The sequence below is a fragment of the Hyla sarda genome, chromosome 5 (genome assembly GCF_029499605.1).
Source record: "Hyla sarda isolate aHylSar1 chromosome 5, aHylSar1.hap1, whole genome shotgun sequence".
Classification (NCBI taxonomy): Eukaryota; Metazoa; Chordata; class Amphibia; order Anura; family Hylidae; genus Hyla; species Hyla sarda.
This window is the reverse complement of record NC_079193.1, coordinates 295320226-295339351: the sequence shown is the minus strand read 5'-3', so window position 1 is coordinate 295339351 and position 19126 is coordinate 295320226. Positions and strand designations below refer to the sequence as shown.

Here is a 19126-nt window from a genome sequence, read left to right as displayed (position 1 = left end):
AGCGAAATAGATAAAGAAGACTACAAATAGTAGAATTATTAAGATTATGAAGAACGTCCTTCGATCCAAGGACTGCTAAATTAAATGCTGATTTTTTTTCTAAACTTTGTTTTATTTCATTGACAGGGAAAATCCAAAACAATACCATGTTTTAATCCTAACACATTATTACCAGGTAAGCCTGATTTATTTACTGTGAGAACATTTTTCAAGGTCTTAGTTACATTTATTTTTCAGATAAAAAATAATGGTGATGAGTTCTACAACATATTGGACATTAGTAATGCCCCATATTTGATTGCACTAAAAGTTTTCTACATTACTGTCAGTGTGTCTCAAGTCAGAAAAGTTTTTTTGTGAAGCTCAATTCCTATCTGGATTAGACTTTGCTCATTCTAAATTTTTCTTTTGTGAATAGTGTGTGAATGACGGCAGATGTTGTTGGTATTTTTGTAAGAACCAAGGCAGAAAGATGTTTTGGATCACGTGATTACCAGTAGAGATGAGCGAACTTACAGTCAATTCGATTCGTCACAAACTTCTCCGCTCGGCAGTGGATGACTTATCCTGCATAAATTAGTTCAGCTTTCAGGAGTTCCGGAGGGCTGGAAAAGATGGATACAGTCCTAGGAAAGAGTCTCCTAGGACTGTATCCACCTTTTCCAGCCCACGGGAGCACCTGAAAGCTGAACTAATTTATGCAGGAAAAGTCATCAACTGCCGAGCCGAGAAGTTTGTGACAAATCGAATTTACTGTAAGTTCGCTCATCTCTAATTACCAGTAACAGTGGAAGTCTTATGGTTGTCTACCTGCGTCAGAATAAATTGTGAGGATCAATAGGGGCCTAAGGATAAGTAAACACTTAACTTTATTAAAAACTTCAAAAACTAGCCATGGTAGCCATTACACAATACAGTAGTACATTTTAGTAGTACTTCTTACTGATCAACACATTATTCCCAAACAGGCCAGTAGGAACTCTACAAAGACCACCTAAGCTGCTAACTATAACTTGCAACATAATTTACAACACATTAGTCCTTTGCTTTATATAGGAGGACCGTTGTTTTCCAATTCTTTGGCACCCTTCTAAGAGGCTTTCAGTCTAGCAATCTCCCCTTTAGTCTCTGCAGCCCACTGGCTCCTCACCATTGGAACATATAAGCTAATATACAGGCAACAGGACATCTTAGCTGCTCTTGTCCACTGGTGCTCATAGCTACAGTTCCATACAAGCCACAGTGACCCAACTGTGATTCCTCACACGACTAAACTCTAACACAACCAGCAAAGAAACAATCCTTATCTAGCTCACCAGAAAAAATGACAAGTTTTGCCTTGATGTAACATAGTAACATAGTTCATAAGGTTGAAAAACCTTATAAGTCCCTACTGAGTTGATCCAGAGGAAGGCAGAAAACCCTCATCTTAGAGATATAAATTCCTTCCCGACTCCAAATATGCCAGTCAGAATAAATCCCTGGATCAACCTTGTGTCCCTATAAATCTAGAATCCATAACCTGCACTGTTAGTACTCTCTAAAAATGCATCCAGACCCCTTTTGAACTCTTTTACAGAGTTCACCATGGCCCCCTCCTCTGGCAGAGAGTTCCACAGTCTCACTGCTCTTATAGTAAAGAACCCCTGTCTGTGCTGGCGTAGAAACCTTCTTTCCTCAAAATGTAGAGGAGGCCTCCTTGTTATAGATATAGTCCTGGGAATAAATAAATCATGGGACAGATCTCTGTACGGCCCCCTGATATATTTATACATAGTTATTAGGTTCCCTAAGTCTCCTTTTTTCTAAACTAAATAACCCTAATTCTGATATACTGTAGTCCTTCTGGGTACTGTAGTCCTCCAATTCCCTGCATTACTCTGGTTGCCTGCCTTTGATCCCTCTCCAACTCCACTATATCTTTATTGTACACTGGTGCCCAGTACTGTACACAGTATTCTATGTGTGGTCTGAATTATTTCCTTGTTGTGGACATCTATGCCCCTATTGATGCACCCCATGATTTTATTTTGCTTGCATCAGCTGCCCGACACTGGTCACTACAGCTAAATTTACTGTTAACTAAGACTCATAAGTCCTTTTCCATGTCAGTCCTTCCAAGTGTTTTCCCATTTAATACATAATCCCAGACCGGATTTTTCCTCCCCATGTGCATTACCTTACATTTATAAGGGTTGAACCTCATCTGCCACTTCCCAGCCCAAACCTCCAACCTATCCAGATCCATTTGTAAGAGGGCACTGTCCTCTATTGTGTTGACCACTTTAAAGAGTTTAGAATCATCTGCAAATATTGCTGCTTTACTATACAATCCCTCTACAAGGTCATTAATGAATATATTAAATAGAACAGGTCCCAAGACTGACCCCTGTGGTACCCCACTAGTAACAGTCACCCAATCAGAATACGTACCATTAATAACCACCCTCTGTTTCCTATCACTGAGCCAGTAACTTACCCACTTCCACACATTTTCCCCCAGCCCAAACCTTCAAATTCTACGCACCAACTTTTATGTGGCACCGTATCAAATGCATCCGAAAAATCCAGATATACGACATCCAGCTATTTCCTCTGGTCCAGTCTGGAGCTCTCCTCCTCATAAAAGCTGATCAGGTTAGTTTGACAAGACCGATCCCTCATAAAGCCATGCTGATATGGAGTCATACATTTATTTTTAACAAAAAACTCCAAAATAGCATCTCTTAGAAAACCCTCAAACAATTTACATACAACGGAGGTTAAACTAACAGGTCTATAATTCCCAGGGTCACCTTTTGACCCCGTTTTAAATATTGGCACCGCATTTGCTATGTGCCAGTCCTGGGGAACCGTCTCTGTCACTATAGAGTCCATGAATATTAAAAATAGGGGTCTGTCTATTACATTACTTAATGCAGCTTCTATGCAGGAATAATGTGCTGAACTCTGGCACTTCTGGACCTCTGGGTCTCTGCATGAACTTGCAGCTTCTATGCAGGAATATTGTCATTTGCTCCAGCTCCTAATCCATGAAGATGCATCATCATGGACAAGCTCCGGTCGACTTATCCAACAGGCCAACAACAAATTCTTCAGGCATCTGATGAGGTTTCAAAGCACATTTCCCATTTGACAAACCCTGTCCTTATAGACTCATCTCTGTCTCCACCTACCAGTGTTGTGAAGCAGTGCCTCGCCGCCACAACATACACATTTATGTTAGAGTCATGTTGTTACTTTTTCTACAGTATTGTAAGCTGGCAAGCAAACTATCATTCCTCCTCAGTCATTTTGTACCATGACCTGCTATACCAATATACCATGGACTGCTAGATGTATGAACAGTGTGGGGAACAGTCAATAATGTACATGATATTTATATCATATAGATGCTAGTTAAAAATGAACACAAAAAGTCACTAAAGTGTTATCATTAGACTTTTACTGTGCTGTTGTTTTATTTACTTATTATGCTATTTTATTTTATACCAGATCCCCTACTCCGCGATTACTGGGTGTATGAAGGTTCCCTTACAATGCCACCATGTAATGAAGGTGTTACATGGATATTGTTTCGATATCCTTTGACAGTGTCTCAAAGTCAAGTGAGTACATTTCATTTTTGCTTTGTCAAATATGGATATTGGGGGAGATTTATCAAAACATGTGGAGAGAAAAAGGTTCCCAGTTGCTTTTAGCAACCAATCAGATCACTTCTTTAATTTTTTAAAGGACCTCTGTAAAAGAAAGGAAGCAATCTGGTTGGTTGCTATGGAAAACTGGTCAACTTTTCCCTTTGCACAAGTTTTGCAAAAACTCCCCATAGTATTTTTATTTTATATAAGCACTTTATGTTTATTTATATATGTGTATACGTGTATACCCATATATGTATTTATATATGTGTATACCCATAAGATACAGTGCTTGAAAAAATATTTCATCCTTCAAGATGTCCCCTATTCTGATTTTTAAAGGGAATCTGTGCCTAGACATTTTTAAGAAAGAACATCTGTTAGCTTTGAGAAGCACAGTGGGTCAGTGACTGTCACCTTTCAGCTCTGGGGTCCTGGGTTTGCATCCAACCTAGTGCAGCATTCGCATGGGGCCTTTATGTACTTTTGTTATTTGTAAGGCTTCTTCCCAAAAAGTACCAATAGATTTCCAAACCGCTGAGATGCACAGTGGTCAGTTTAAAGGGGTATTCCAGGCAAAACCTTTTTTTATATATACCAACTGGCTACGCAAAATTAAACAGATTTGTAAATTACTTCTATTAAAAAATCTTAATCCTTCCAATAGTTTTTAGCTTCTGAAGTTTTCTGTCTAACTGCTCAATGATGATGTCACGTCCCGGGAGCTGTGCATGAACTGAGAATATCCCCATAGGAACTGCACAGCTCCCGGGACATGAGTCATCAGAGAGCAGTTAGACAACAACAACTGAACTTCAGAAGCTAATAACTATTGGAAGGATTAAGATTTTTTAATAGAAGTAATTTACAAATCTGTTTATCTTTCCGGAGCCAGTTGATATATATATATATATATATATAAAAAAAAAAGTTTTGGCCTGGAATACCCCCTTTAAATCTGATGGAAACTAAAGAAGCAAGTGCAGTGCCCCCACAGGGGGAATGAAGTATTGGGCAATTGCTATGAAATTAGTAGGCAGCTCATGCAATGTATGAATAGTAATACACTCCGCACAATAAACGGGCTGTAAGAAACGTGATCACTAGGGATTAGACCTTAATCATGAGTTCAAAGTTTGTAGGAAACACAACATTCTTGGCAAATATTTTCTTCAATGTATATACCATACGTATTCATTTGATGTTGCCACCCAAACTAGAGAGTTTTTGAGAAGCTCTAGTTTGAGCTGGAACATCAAATGAATACATCTGTTTGCTGTTGCCTTTACTACATACTATGCAAAGTATGTATAAACCAGATCCTACAGAGTCGATCTTCAAAGTGAATCTCCACTCCTGAACCAGGTAAATCCATCATTAACCTGTCCAGGATGCAGGGCGTACAGGTACTTCCGGAGTCCTTAAGGATGGAGGGCGTAACTGTACATCCTGAGTCCTGTTACCGGGCTTTATCCCCTTAACCCCTTCATGACCCAGCCCATTTTCACCTTCATGACCTGGGCATTTTTTGAAAATCTGACCACTGTCACTTTAAACATTAATAACTTTGTAATGCTTTTACTTATCATTCTGATTCCGAGATAGTTTTTTCGTGACATATTCTACTTTATGTTATTGGTAAAATTTCACTGATATTTGTATCCTTTCTTGGTAAAAAATCTAAAAATTTCATGAAAATTTTGAAAATTTAGCATTTTTCTAACTTTGAAAGTCTCTGCTTGAAAGGAAAATGGATATTCCAAATAAATTACATATTGATTCACATATACAATATGTCTACTTTGTGTTTGCATAAAAAAATTGACATGTTTTAACTTTTGGAGGGCACCAGAGGGCTTCAAAGTTCCGCAGCAATTTTCCACTTTTTCTCAAGATTTTCAAAATCGTAATTTTTCAGGGTCCAGTTCAGGTTGGAAGTGGATTTTAAGGGTCTTCATATTAGAAATACCCCATAAATGACCCCATTATAAAAGCTGCACCCCCCAAAGTATTCAAAATGACATTCAGTAAGTGTTTTAACCCTTTAGGTGTTTCACAGGAATAGCAGCAAAGTGAAGGAGAAAATTCTAAATCTTCATTTTTTACACTCGCATTTTCTTGTAGACCCAATTTTTGAATTTTTACAAGGGGTAAAAGGAGAGAAATCACCCTAAAATTTGTAACCCAATTTCGCTCGAGTAAGGAAATACCTCATATGCGTATGTAAAGTGTTCGGCGGGCGCAGTAGAGGGCTCAGAAGGGAAGGAGCGACAATGGGATTTTGGAGAGTGAGTTTTTCTGAAAGGGTTTTTGGGGGGCATGTCCCATTTAGGAAGCCCCTATGGTGCCAGAACAGTGGACCCCCCCCCCCACATGTGACCCCATTTTGGAAACTATACCCCTCATGGAATTTAATAAGGGGTGCAGTGAGCATTTACACCCCACTGGCGTTTGACAGATATTTGAAACAGTGGACTGTGCAAATCAAAAATTTTATTTTTCATTTTCACAGACCACTGTTCCAAAAATCTGTCATACACCAGTGGGGTGTAAATGCTCACTGCACCCCTTATTACATTCCGTGAGGGGTGTAGTTTCCAAAATGGGGTCACATATGGATATTTATTGTTTTGCGTTTGTCAGAACTGCTGTAACAATCAGCCACCCCTGTGCAAATCGCCTCAAATGTACATGGCGCACTCTCCCTTCTGGGCCTTGTTGTGCGCCCCCAGAGCACTTTGCGCCCACATATGGGGTATCTCCGTACTCAGGAGAAATTGCGTTACAAATTTAGAGGGTCTTTTTTCCCTTTTACCTCTTGTGAAAATGAAAAGTATAGGGCAACACCAGCATGTCAGTGTAAAAAATTTATTTTTTTACACTAACATGCTGGTGTAGACCCCAACTTCACCTTTTCATAAGGGGTTAAAGAAGAAAAAGCCCCCCAAAATTTGTAAGGCAATTTCTCCCGAGTACAGCGATACCCCATATGTGTCCCAAAACTGTTGCCCTGAAATACGACAGGGCTCCAAAGTGAGAGAGCGTCATGCGCATTTGAGGCCTGAATTAGGGATTTGCATAGGGGTGGACATAGGGGTATTCTATGCCAATGATTCCCAAACAGGGTGCCTCCAGCTGTTGCAAAACTCCCAGCATGCCTGGACAGTCAATGGCTGTCCGGCAATACTGGGATTTATTATTTTGCAACAGCTGGAGGCTCCGTTTTGGAAAAAGTAGCGTACCAGACGTTTTTCATTTTTTGGGGGGAGGGGGGGCTGTGTAGGGGTATGTGTATATGTAGTGTTTTTTACTTTTTATTTTAGGTTAGTGTTAGTGTAGTGTAGTGTTTTTAGGGTACAGTCACATGGGCAGAAGTTCACAGCAAGTTTGCCGCTGGAAGTTTGAGCTGCAGCGCAAAATTTGCGCCATCTCAAACTTGCAGCACTCACTGTAAACCTCCGCCCATGTGAGTGTACCCTGTACATTCACATTGGGGGGAGGGGGCAAACATCCAGCTGTTGCAAACTCCGAGCATGCCCTTTGGCTGTCCGTGCATGCTGGGAGTTGTAGTTTTGCAACAGCTGGAGGAACACTGGTTTGGAAACACTAAGTTAAGTAATAAACTTTCAAGTGTTTTGCAACCAAACTTAGTGTTTCCAAACCAGTGTGCCTCCAGCTGTTGCAAAACTACAACTCCCAGCATGCATGGTCTGTCAGTGCATGCTGGGAGTTATAGTTTTGCAACAATTGCAACAGCTGGAGGCACTGAGGTAGGAAACGGACAATGTTTCCCAACTAGTGTGCCTCCAATTGTTGCAAAACTACAACTCCCAGCATGCCCAGACTGCCCAGGCATGCTGGAAGTTGTAGTTCGGCAATATCTGAAGGGTCAGATGTTGCCGAACTACAACTTCCAGCATGCTTGGGCAGTCTGGGCATGCTGGGAGTTGTAGTTTTGCAACATCTGGAGGTCCACAGTTTGGAGACCACTGTATAATGGTCTTCAATCTGTGCTCTTCCAGATGTTAGAGAACTACAACTCCCAGCATGCCTGGACAGACTGAGCATGCTGAGATTTGTAGTTTTGCAACATCTGGAAGAGCACAGATTGGAGACCATTATACAGTGGTCTCCAAACTGTGGACCTCCAGATGTTGCAAAACTACAACTCCCAGCATGCCCAGAAAGCCAAAGGCTGTCTGGGCATGCTGGGAGTTGCAGTTTTGAAACTCTCAGAGGCAGCAGTGAGATCGCTTTACGGCGATCTCACTGCTGCCAATGAAGATGCTGCACTGCTGCCGGAAACTCACCTCCGGGACGCAGCGCCGCCGGGACCGCCTGGAGGACGCCGCTCGCGCCGGGACCGCTCGGGACACCGCATGGCCGGGTAAGTGACGCCGGGGGACGGGTCAGGGACACTTAGCAGAGCGGTGTGTGTCCCGATCCCCGTGATCGGGACTCACACACCGCGCTGCTAAGTATTTTCATAGCGAAACGCTGCTATCAGCTAGTCAGATTTGACCAGCTGATAGTAGCGATCGCTGGGGGGGGTGGGGGAAGAAACCCCCCGTGGTCGCACGGTAAGATGGCTGGCTATCAGTGATAGCCACCATCTTTCCGGGCGCTGCGGGATGCCGCGAGTAGCGGCAGTAATGTTCATGACGTACCTGTATGTCATGGGTCGGGAACACCTTGCCACCCATGACGTACAGGTATGTCATAGGTCGGGAAGGGGTTAAAGAGCCAGCAAGGGATGCTATCACTTTTCATTCTGATTCCGAGACTGTTTCGTCGTGACATATTCTACTTTATGTTAGTGGTAAATTTTTGTCGATACTTGCATCATTTCTTTGAAAAATTGTAAAATTTTGAATTTTTTTTACTTTGAAGCTCCCTGCTTGTAAGGAAAATAGACATATCAAATTAAGTATATATTGATTAGCATATACAATATGTCCACTTTCTGTTTGCATCATAAAGTTGACATGTTTTTACTTTTTGAAGACATCAGAGGGCTTCAAAGTTCAGCAGCAATTTTCAAATTTTTCACAAAATTTTCAGGGACCAGTTCAGTTTTGAGGTGGATTTGAAGGGCCTTCACATTAGATATACCCCATAAATGACCCCATTATAAAAACTGCACCCCTCAAAGTATACAAAATTACATTTAGAAAGTGTGTTAACCCTTTAGGTGTTTCACAGGAATAGCAGAAGCAAAGCAGAAAATTCTAAATCTTCATTTTTTACACTCGCATGTACTTGTAGACCCAGTTTTTGAATTTTTATAAAGGGGTGTAAGGAGAGAAATCCCCCAATAATTTGTAACCCAGTTTCTCTCATGTAAGGAAATATTTCATGTGTATGTAAAGTGCTCTGTGGGTGCACTAAAGTGCTCAGAAGGGAAGGAGCGACAATGGGATTTTGGAGAGTGAATTTTTCTGAAATGGTTTTTGGGGGCATGTCACATTTAGGAAGCCCCTAAGGTGCCAGAAGAGCAAAGAACCCCCCACATGGCATACTATTTTGTAAACTACACCGCCCAAGGAATGTAACGAGGGGTCCAGTAAGCCTTAACACCCCACAGGTGTTTGACGATGGGTGTGTAAATTAATTTTTTTCACTATAATGCTCAGAAGAGAAGGAGCACCATTAAGCTTTTGGAGAGAGAATCTGGTTAGAATAGAAGTTAGAGGCCTTGTGCTTTTATAAAGCCGCCCATGCTGCCAGAACAGTGGACCCCCCCCCCCCCCACATGTGACATGTGACCCCATTTTGGAAACTACACCCCTCGCAGAATGCAATAAGGGGTGCAGTGAGCATTTACACACTGGCAATTGACAGATCTTTGGAACAGTGCTGTGCAAATGACAAATTATTTTTCATTTTCATGGGGGGGAGTTAATTGTTCTGGCACTATGGAGGCTTTACATGGCCTTCAATTCCGGACAAATTTATTCTCCAATAGCCAAATGGCACTCATTCTCTTCTGAGCATTGTAGTTCGCCGTCAGAGAAGTTTACATCCACATATGGGGTATGTTCTTACTCAGAGGAAATGGGATTACAAATTTTGGGCGGCCTTTTTTCCTATTTTCCCTTGTGAAAATGAAAAATTTAGGGTAACACCAGCATGTTTTTCATTTTCCCATCCAAATTTAACGAAAATTTGTCAATCACCTGTGGGGTGTTAAGGCTCACTATACCCCTTGTTACATTCCGTGAGGGGTGTAGTTTCCAAAATGCGGTCACACGTGGGTATTTATTTTTTTGTGTTTATGTCAGAACCGCAGTAAAATCATCCACCCCTGTGCAAATCACCAATTTAGGCCTCAAATGTACATGGTGCACTCTCACTCCTGAACCTTGTTGTGCGCCCGCAGATCATTTAACACCCACATATGGGGTATTTCCGTACTCAGGAGAAATTGCATTACAAATTTTGGGGGTCTTTTTTTCCATTTACCTCTTGTGAAAATAAAAAGTATGGGGCAACACCAGCATGTTAGTGTAAAAATTTGTATTTTTTTACACTAACAGGCTGGTGTAGACCCAAACTTTTCCTTTTTATAAGGAGTAAAAGCCCCCAAAAATTTGTAATGCAATTGCTCCAGAGTACAGAGATACCCCATATGTGGCCCTAAACTGTTTCCTTGAAATACGACAGGGCTCCGAAGTGAGAGAGCACCATGCGCATTTGAGAACTAAATTAGGGATGGCATAGGGGTGGACATAGGTTTATTTTACGCCAGTGATTCCCAAATAGTGTTGCTCGCGAATATTCGCAATTCGAATTTTATTTGCGAATATCGCATATTCGCGAATTTGCGAATATTCGCGAATATAGCGCTATATATTCGTAATTACGAATATTAGTTTTTTTTTTTTTTTTTTTTTTTTTTATTTATTTTTTCACAGTACACATCACAGTGATCACCCCTCTCTGCTTCCAGCTTATGTGGTGTAAGAAGGCTCTAATACTACTGTGTGAGACTGGTGTGCGAATTTTCGCATATGCGAAAATTTGCATATGATAGTTTTCGCATATGCGAATTGTAGCGTATGTTAATTTTTGTATATGCAAATGTTCGCATGTGCTAATTTTCGCACCTGCGAATATTCGCATATGCGAAAATAAAACGAGAACATTACGAATATGCGAATATTCGCGAATATGACGAATATTCGTCCATATATTCGCGAATATTCGCGAATTCGAATATGGCCTATGCCGCTCAACACTATTCCCAAACAGGGTTCCTCCAGCTGTTGCTAAACTCCAAGCATGCCTGGACAGTCAGTGACTGTCCAGAAATGCTGGGAGTTATTGTTTTGCATAAGCTGGAGACTTTGTTTTGGAAACACTGCCGTACAATATGTTTTTCATTTTTATTGGAGGGGAGGGGGCAGTGTAAGGGGGTGTATATGTAGCGTTTTACCCTTTATTATGTGTTAGTGTAGCATTGTGTAGTGTTATTAGGGTACATTCACAGTGGCCGGGATTTATGGTGAGTTTCCCACTAGGAGTTTCCACTGCAACAGAAAATTTGCCACAGCTCAAACTTGAAGCAGGAAACTCACTGTAAACTCACCCGTGTGAATGTACCCTGTACATTCACATTGGGTGGGGGCAAACCTGCAGCTGTTTCAAAACTACAACTCCCAGCATGCACTGACAGACCGTGCATGCTGTGAGTTGTACTTTTGCAACAACTGGAGGCACACTGGTTGGAAAACCTTCAGTTAGGTTCTGTTACCTAACTCAGTATTTTCCAACCAATGTGCCTCCAGCTGGTGAAAAACTCCCAGCATGTTCTGATCACCAAAGGGCATGCTGGGAGATGTAGTTATGAAAAAGCTGGAGGTACACAACTACAACTCCCAGCATGGCGAGACAGCCGTTTGCTGTTTTTTGCATGCTGGGTGTTGTAGTTTTGCAAGATTTAAAAGGCCACGGTTTAGATACCACCGCACAGTGATCTCCAAACTGTGGCCCTCTAAATCTTGCAAACCTACCAATCCAAGCATGCCCAAACAGCTGTCTAGGCATGCTGTGAGTTGTAGTTTTCCAACATCTGAAGGGCAACAGTTTAGAGACCACTGTATAGTGGTTTCCAAACTGTAGCCCTCCAGATGTTGCTAGGCAACAACTCACTGGCTTCCATAGGATTACGCACCAGGGAGCCGCATCTCATCACCACCCAGGTACGCCTTGGGTCCTTAAAGGAGTACTCCGGCGCGCACTTTTTTCCTTTTATCCCGTCCGGGCTGCAAAATAAAAGAAAACACACTTTCTCTTACCTGGCAACGAGCCCCCGGAGCTCCTGTACACTCGGTACAGGTGTTCGGTCTCCAGGCTGTATTCTTCTTACTTCCTTTTAGCCCGGCACGTTACACGATGTCCCGCCTCGGCCAGTGATAGGCTGAAGCTTCGTGTGACGTGCCGGGCTAACAGGAAGTAAGAAGAATACAGCCCGGGGACCGAACACCTGTACCGGAGCTCCGGGGGCTCGTTGGCAGGTAAGAGAAAGTGTGTTTTCTTTTATTTTGCAGCCCAGATGGGATAAAAGGAAAAAAGTGCGCGCCGGAGTACTCCTTTAAAGGGGTACTCCGGTGCTTAGACATCTTATCCCTTATCCAAAGGATAGGGGATAAGATGCCTGACTGTGGGAGTCCCGCCGCTGGGGACCCCCGTGATCTTGCACGCGGCCTCTCCCATAGGCTTGCATTGAGGGTCGGAGCGTGATGTCACACGGGGGCGCAGGCATGACATCACACGCCGCCCTCCCTGTGATCGCCCGTAATCAGACTGGAGCGAATACGCTCTGGGGACTGATTACAAACAGGGTGCCACGTGCAAGATCACGGGGGTTAAAGCGTTCTCATGAGCGGAGAACACTTTAAATCCAATGGGTTCCCACTGCTATCAGCAGGCAGGACCCAGGGTTAAAGCCGGGCACCGCCGATCGGGCCGATGCCTGGCATTAACCCTTCAGATGCCACAATCAAACTCGATCACAGCATCTAAAATGAAAGTGAAAGTGTCCTGGCAGCTCAGCGGAGCTGATCAGGACTATCGCAACAGAATCGAATTTTCCCGATCAGCTTACTGGATGACAGGAGGGTCCTCACCTGCTTTCTCATCATCCAATCGGCAATCTACTGCTCCATGCCGGCTCAGCAGGCTGGAGCATCAGAGCCCCGATAACACTGATCAATGATATGCTATGGCATAGCATTGATCAGTGTATGCAATCAAAAGAGGGGCTAAAAAAAGTAAAGTGTCAAAAAGAGTTAATAAATGTGAATAAGCCCCCCCCCCCCTTATAAAAGTTTGAATCACCCCCTTTTCCTATATTTTTTTTCCCATTATTTAAATTAAATAATGTAATTAAAAAAATATGTGGTACCGCCACGTGTGTGAACTTTTAAAATATAAGGTTAGCTAAACCGCACGGTCGATGGCATACATGTAAAAAAAGAAATACCAAAGTCCACAATTGTGCTTTTTTGGTCACTTCATATACCATAAAAATATTCATAAAAAGCGATCAAACAGTCCCATCAAAGCAAAAATGGTAGTGATAAAAACTACAGACCACAACGCAAAAAAATGAGCCCTCATATAGCCCAGTATGTGGAAAAAAAAAAAAAGTTATAGGGGTCAGAAGGTGACAATTAGTAGTTATAATTTTTTTTTAAAGTAGTAAAATAAAATAAAACCTACATAAATTGGGTATTGTTGTAATTGTATGGACCTACAAAATTAAGACAAGGTGTCTCTTTTACCGGAAAGTGCACTGCATAGAAACAAAAGCCCTAAAAATTAGCAAAATGTCTTTTTTTTTTTTCATTTCACTTCACAAATAATTTTTATTTTGTTTTGCGGTAAGTTTTGTTATAGAATGATTGAGGTCATTACAAATTAAAATTGGTGACAAAAAAACTAGCCCTTGTATGGGTCTGTAGGTACAAAATTGAACGGGTTATGATTTTTAGTGCAAAAAGGAAAATTGTTTTCAGTCCTTAAGGTGAATATGGGCTGCGTCCTTATGGGGTTAACTCACAATAGGGTAGTTAGCCATGGGTTTTCTAACCAGACAACAACTTTAAGGTGTGGCATGCTCTTACATTATGCACTGGTGCTCAAGGTCCTATGGATACAGCATTGGTAAAGAAAAAGCAACAAAAAAAAATCGGGATTAATGCCAAGCCAGAACTCTCTCTCCAGAAGGAAAGAGGACCCATCTGCAGACAGCTGTTTCAGGGTTCTTGCCCCTCGTCAGTACAGAGCAGGGTGATCTGGCTTGGCTGAGATGAGCGGCTGAGATAAGGATGCAAGAACCCCGAAACAGCTGTCTGCAGATGGGTCCTCTTTCCTTCTGGAGAGAGAGTTCTGGCTTGGCATTAATCCCGATTAGCTTTTTACATTTCGTAACTGGAGCTAAGCTTATACCAGGGAACATCACCTGAGAAATTGATGTAATGAGCTGATTTGCATATTCCCCTAACCAGAATGCCTGCGGAGTGCTTAATGGCCTTTGAAAGCTCCGTCACACCGGGAGTGGTGAACTCGCTCTGAGTTAAATACTCATCCCGTTATATATGTATATATATATATATATATATATATATATATATATATATATGTATATATGAATACTTGATAGGTCATATAAGTGTATTGAAAGTCTGAAAACAACAAAATATAGACAGTAAGTCTAAAAATAGCAGTTCTCTCAGAGGGCCCACATGGAACTATATGCAGATGAATAGCAACAATGTTAGCGAGCTAGTAAAAGCAAATATAACAAAAACTAAAAACAGATAGTAGTATACGTACACAGGAAAATAGTCCAACACTGTTCAGTGTCAATACTCATGATAAAATAGATAGCCCTTGATAGGGATATCACAATAACTATGGACAGACATAAACAAAGTCACTTGCATGAGCGGTATGTAAAGGACCAAGTACATACTCAACTGCTGAAAAAGGTATGTTCCATATGCGCATGAAAATACTTGCTGCTCCAGTATCCTTAAATATAGTTGCACATTAGAAGCTAGGCATACAGTCTAGATATAGCAAATAGGTACACTGTACTGCTCATCTGGCCTCCCGCGAACCAAGATGGGGACTGGCCGCGTGTGCAGACATGGATGAAGGGGCGAGGGACAATGTTACAATGTTGAATGATGCTTTAAAGTCACTTGCTGGTTGCCGGAGCGTTCTTGGAGCGGAGTGTAGCAGTGTCCAGTCTCTGATAGCGTCCTCGTGATATGAATGCGCGTCAAATGTAAACTGGAACATGGGTACTGGAAGGGATGCGTGGCGGCTGAGAATAGTGGTGGGTATTGCTTGTGCACTTACTGTATATTTGGCAATAAAATATTGCTGATTTAAATGTGTTTCGGAAACGCCTTAGGTTCCTACCTCAGTAAAACAATATAAACGATATAGAGATGCATATTGTCCCTATATTCTTAATATGGTTTATATTGTTTTACTGAGGAAGGAACCTAAGGTGGTTCCGAAATATACAGTATTCACACAAGCAATACCCACCATTATTCTCGGTGGCTGTGCATCCCTTCCAGTACCCGTGTTCCAGTTTACATTTGGCGCGCATTCGTACCACGAGGATGCTATCAGAGACTGGACACTGCTACACACTGCTTTAAAGAGGTACTCCACTGGAAAACTTTTTTTTTATTCAACTGGTGCCAGAAAGTTAAACAGATTTGTAAATAACTTCTATTTAAAAATCTTAATCCTTCCAGTACTTATCAGCTGCTGTATGCCCGACAGGAAGTTCTCTTCTTTTTGAATTTCCTTTCTGTCTGACCACTGTGCTCTCTGCTGACACCTCTCTCCATTTTAGGAACTGTCCAGAGTAGGAGCAAATCCCCATAGCAAACCCATCCTGCTCTGGACAGTTTCTAAAAGAAATTCAAAAAGAAAAGAACATCCTGTGGAGCATACAGCAGCTGATAAGTACTGGAAGGTTTAATATTTTTAAATAGAAGTAATTTACAAATCTGCTTAACTTTCTGGAACCAGTTAATAATTTCCAGTGGAGTACCCCTTTAAGAACGCTCCAGCAACAAGTGAGTGACTTCAGGGCATCATTCAAGGAACATCATCCCTCGCCCCTTCATCCAGGTCTGCATGCGTGGCCGGTCCCCTATCTAGGATCGCTGGAGTCCGCTGTCTTTGCAAGAACCAGAAGTCCTGAATGCACAGCCTGGGTGAGCAGTACCCAGGGCCGGTGTTAGGGCGTGGCAAACCAGGCAATTGCCTAGGGCCCCCATCCCCCAGATGGCCCCCTGCCGGCTGCTCAGCATAGGCCTAATCAAGCCCGGTGGGATCCGTGGCCACCACTGAGCAGCCCGCAGGGGGCCCCCGTCACATTCTGGACATTCCTGTGTCCCGAAAAATCTTTTCGGGACACAAGGACGTCCCTGTTACCTTTCTGCGGCGGCCCCCGTGTTAACTTTAAAAACGCAGGGGCTGCCGGGAGTTAGCGCACGCAGGGTCGTCACTGACATCCCGTGCGTGCGCCCATAGCAATGGAGGAGCGGAGCTGTGAGGAGGACAAGTGCCGGCCGGCATGGTAAGTCACCAGCACCAGCTGGCAGCACGTCCTCTTCAGTGCTCCGACCACCGGTCCTCCGGTCCTGGGACCTACTGCTATGCTATGGAGGACCAGTGGTCGGAACACTGAAGGGGGGCAGTACACAGACATACAGTCTCCAGCCATACACTGTATATGGCTGAAGGCTGTGTGTCTGTGGGGGAGCTATACTGAACCTAATTGGGGGACTATACTGCACCTAATGTGGGGGAACTGTACTGCACCTAATGTGGGGGAACTGTACTGCACCTAATGTGGGGAACTATACTGCACCTAATGTGGGGGAACTATACTGCACCTAATGTGGGGAACAATACTGCACCTAATGTGGGGGAACTATACTGCACCTAATGTGGGGGAACTATACTGCACCTAATGTGGGGGAACTGTACTGCCCACCTAATGTTTGGGGAACTGTACTGCACACCTAATGTGGGGGGAACTGTACTGCACACCTAATGTGGGGGGAACTGTATTGCACACCTTATGTGGGGGAACTGTACTGCACACCTAATGTGGGGGAACTGTACTGCACACCTAATGTGGGGGAACTGTACTGCACACCTAATGTGGGGGGGAACTGTACTGCACACCTAATGTGGGGGAACTGTACTGCCAACCTAATGTGAGGGGAACTATACTGCCAACCTAATGTGGGGGGGAACTGTACTGCACACCTAATGTGGGGGAACTGTACTGCCAACCTAATGTGAGGGGAACTATACTGCCAACCTAATGTGGGGGGACTATACTGCCAACCTAATGTGGGGGAACTATACAAAAATATAAAATTGTACTATTCTGATGCCTATAACTCTTTTATTTTTCTGTATATGGGGATGTATGAGGGTAATTTTTTGCGCTTTGATTTGTAGTTTTTATCGGTACTATTTTTGTTTTGATGGGACTTTTCAATTGTTTTTTAGATATTTTTTATGGTATTTGAAGTGACCAAAAATGTGCAAATCTGGTTAGTGCACTATTACGACTTTTGAGCCCCACTTTTGATTTTGCCCAGGGCCATGCTAAGCCTAAAACTGGCCCTGGCAGTACCGTGTACCTATTTTCTATATCTAGACTGTATAGTATGCCTCTTATGTGCAACTATATTTAAGGATACTGGAGCCGCAAGTATTTTCATGCGCATATAGGACATACCTTTTTCAGCAGTTGAATATGTGCTTGGTCCTTCACATAACGTACATACAAGCGACTTTGTTTACAGCTGTCCATAGTTATAGTGATATCCATATCAAGGACTACCTATTTTATCACGGGTATTGGCACTAAGCAATGCTGGACTATTTTCTTGTGCTTGTATACTAATATCTATTTTTTATTTTTGTTATTGTTGCTTTTACTATTGTAAACTATTACTATTTACATTGTAGCTATTAGTCTGCATATTGTTCCATGTGTTAAACTCACCCACAAGGGCCCTGTGGAAATGAACATAACACAGTACCGCTATTTTGTAGACTTACTATCTATTCTCTGTTGTTCAGACTTTCAATAAATGTATTAAGTATATATATATATATATATATATATATATATATATATATATATACAGTACAGACCAAAAGTTTGAAAACACCTTCTGATTCAGAGTATTCTTTATTTCCATGACTATGAAAATTGTAGATTCACATTGAAGGCATTAAAACTATTAATTAACACGTAGAATTATAGACATAACAAAAAAGTGTGAAACAACTGAAAAAATGTCATATTCTAGGTTCTTTAAAGTAGCCACCTTTTGCTTTGATTACTGCTTTGCACACTCTTGGCATTCTCTTGTAGAGATTCAAGAGGTAGTCACCTGAAATGATTTTCACTTCACAGGTGTGCTGGTGTGGAGGAGGAGGTGTGATGATGTGGGGGTGGTTTGCTGGTGACACTGTTTTTATTCAAAATTGAAGGCATACTGAACCAGCATGGCTACCACAGCATCTTGCAGCGGCATGCTATTCCATCCGGTTTGCATTTAGTTGGACCATCATTTATTTTTCAACAGGACAATGACCCCAAACACACCTCCAGGCTGTGTAAGGGCTATTTGACCAAGAAGGAGAGTGATGGGGTGCTGCGCCAGATGACCTGGCCTCCACAGTCACCAGACCTGAACCCAATCAAGAGGGTTTGGGGTGAGCTGGACCGCAGAGTGAAGGCAAAAAGAGTCAACAAGTGCTAAGCATCTCTGGGAACTCCTTCAAGACTGTTGTAAGACCATTTCAGGTGACATCCTCTTGAAGCTCATCAAGAGATTGCCAAGAGTGTGCAAAGCAGAAGCAAAAGGTGGCTAGAACCTAGAATATTACATATTTTCACACTTTTTTGTTGTCTATAATTCCACATGTGTTAATTCATAGTTTTCATGCCTACAGTGTGAATCTACAATTTTCATAGTCATGATAATAAAGAAAACTCTCAATGAGAAGGTGTGTCCAAACTTTTGGTCTGTACTGTATATATATATATATATATATATATATATATACCGTATTTATCGGGGTATACCACGCACCGGCCTATAACACGCACCCTCATTTTACCACGGATATTTGGGTAAAAAAAGTTTTTTACCCAAATATCCATGAAAAAATGAGGGTGCGTGTGTGCGCGTGTATACCCCGATATACCCCCAGGAAAGGCAGGGGGAGAGAGGCCGTCGCTGCCCGCTTCTCTCCCCCTGCCTTTCCTGGGGTCTAGAGCGCTGCTGTCGGCCCTTTTCACCCCCTGGTTATCGGCGCCGCTGCCCGTTCTGTCCCCCTGACTATCGGTGCCGGCGCCGATAGCCAGGGAGAGAGAAGCGGCGCCGACAGCCAGGGGGAGAGAAGGGGCAGCGGCACCC

The 19126-nt window shown here is 42.5% G+C and overlaps 1 protein-coding gene across 1 annotated transcript in view; it reads left to right on the top strand.

Moving 5' to 3' along the window:
* Window positions 1–19126, top strand: part of CA8 (carbonic anhydrase 8) — a 158223-nt gene that overhangs the window by 104204 nt on the left and 34893 nt on the right. The window contains exons 6-7 of the mRNA XM_056522013.1: window positions 127–175; window positions 3496–3608. Coding sequence (XP_056377988.1) covers window positions 127–175; window positions 3496–3608 — 162 coding nt within the window. The remainder of the gene's footprint in view (window positions 1–126; window positions 176–3495; window positions 3609–19126) is intronic.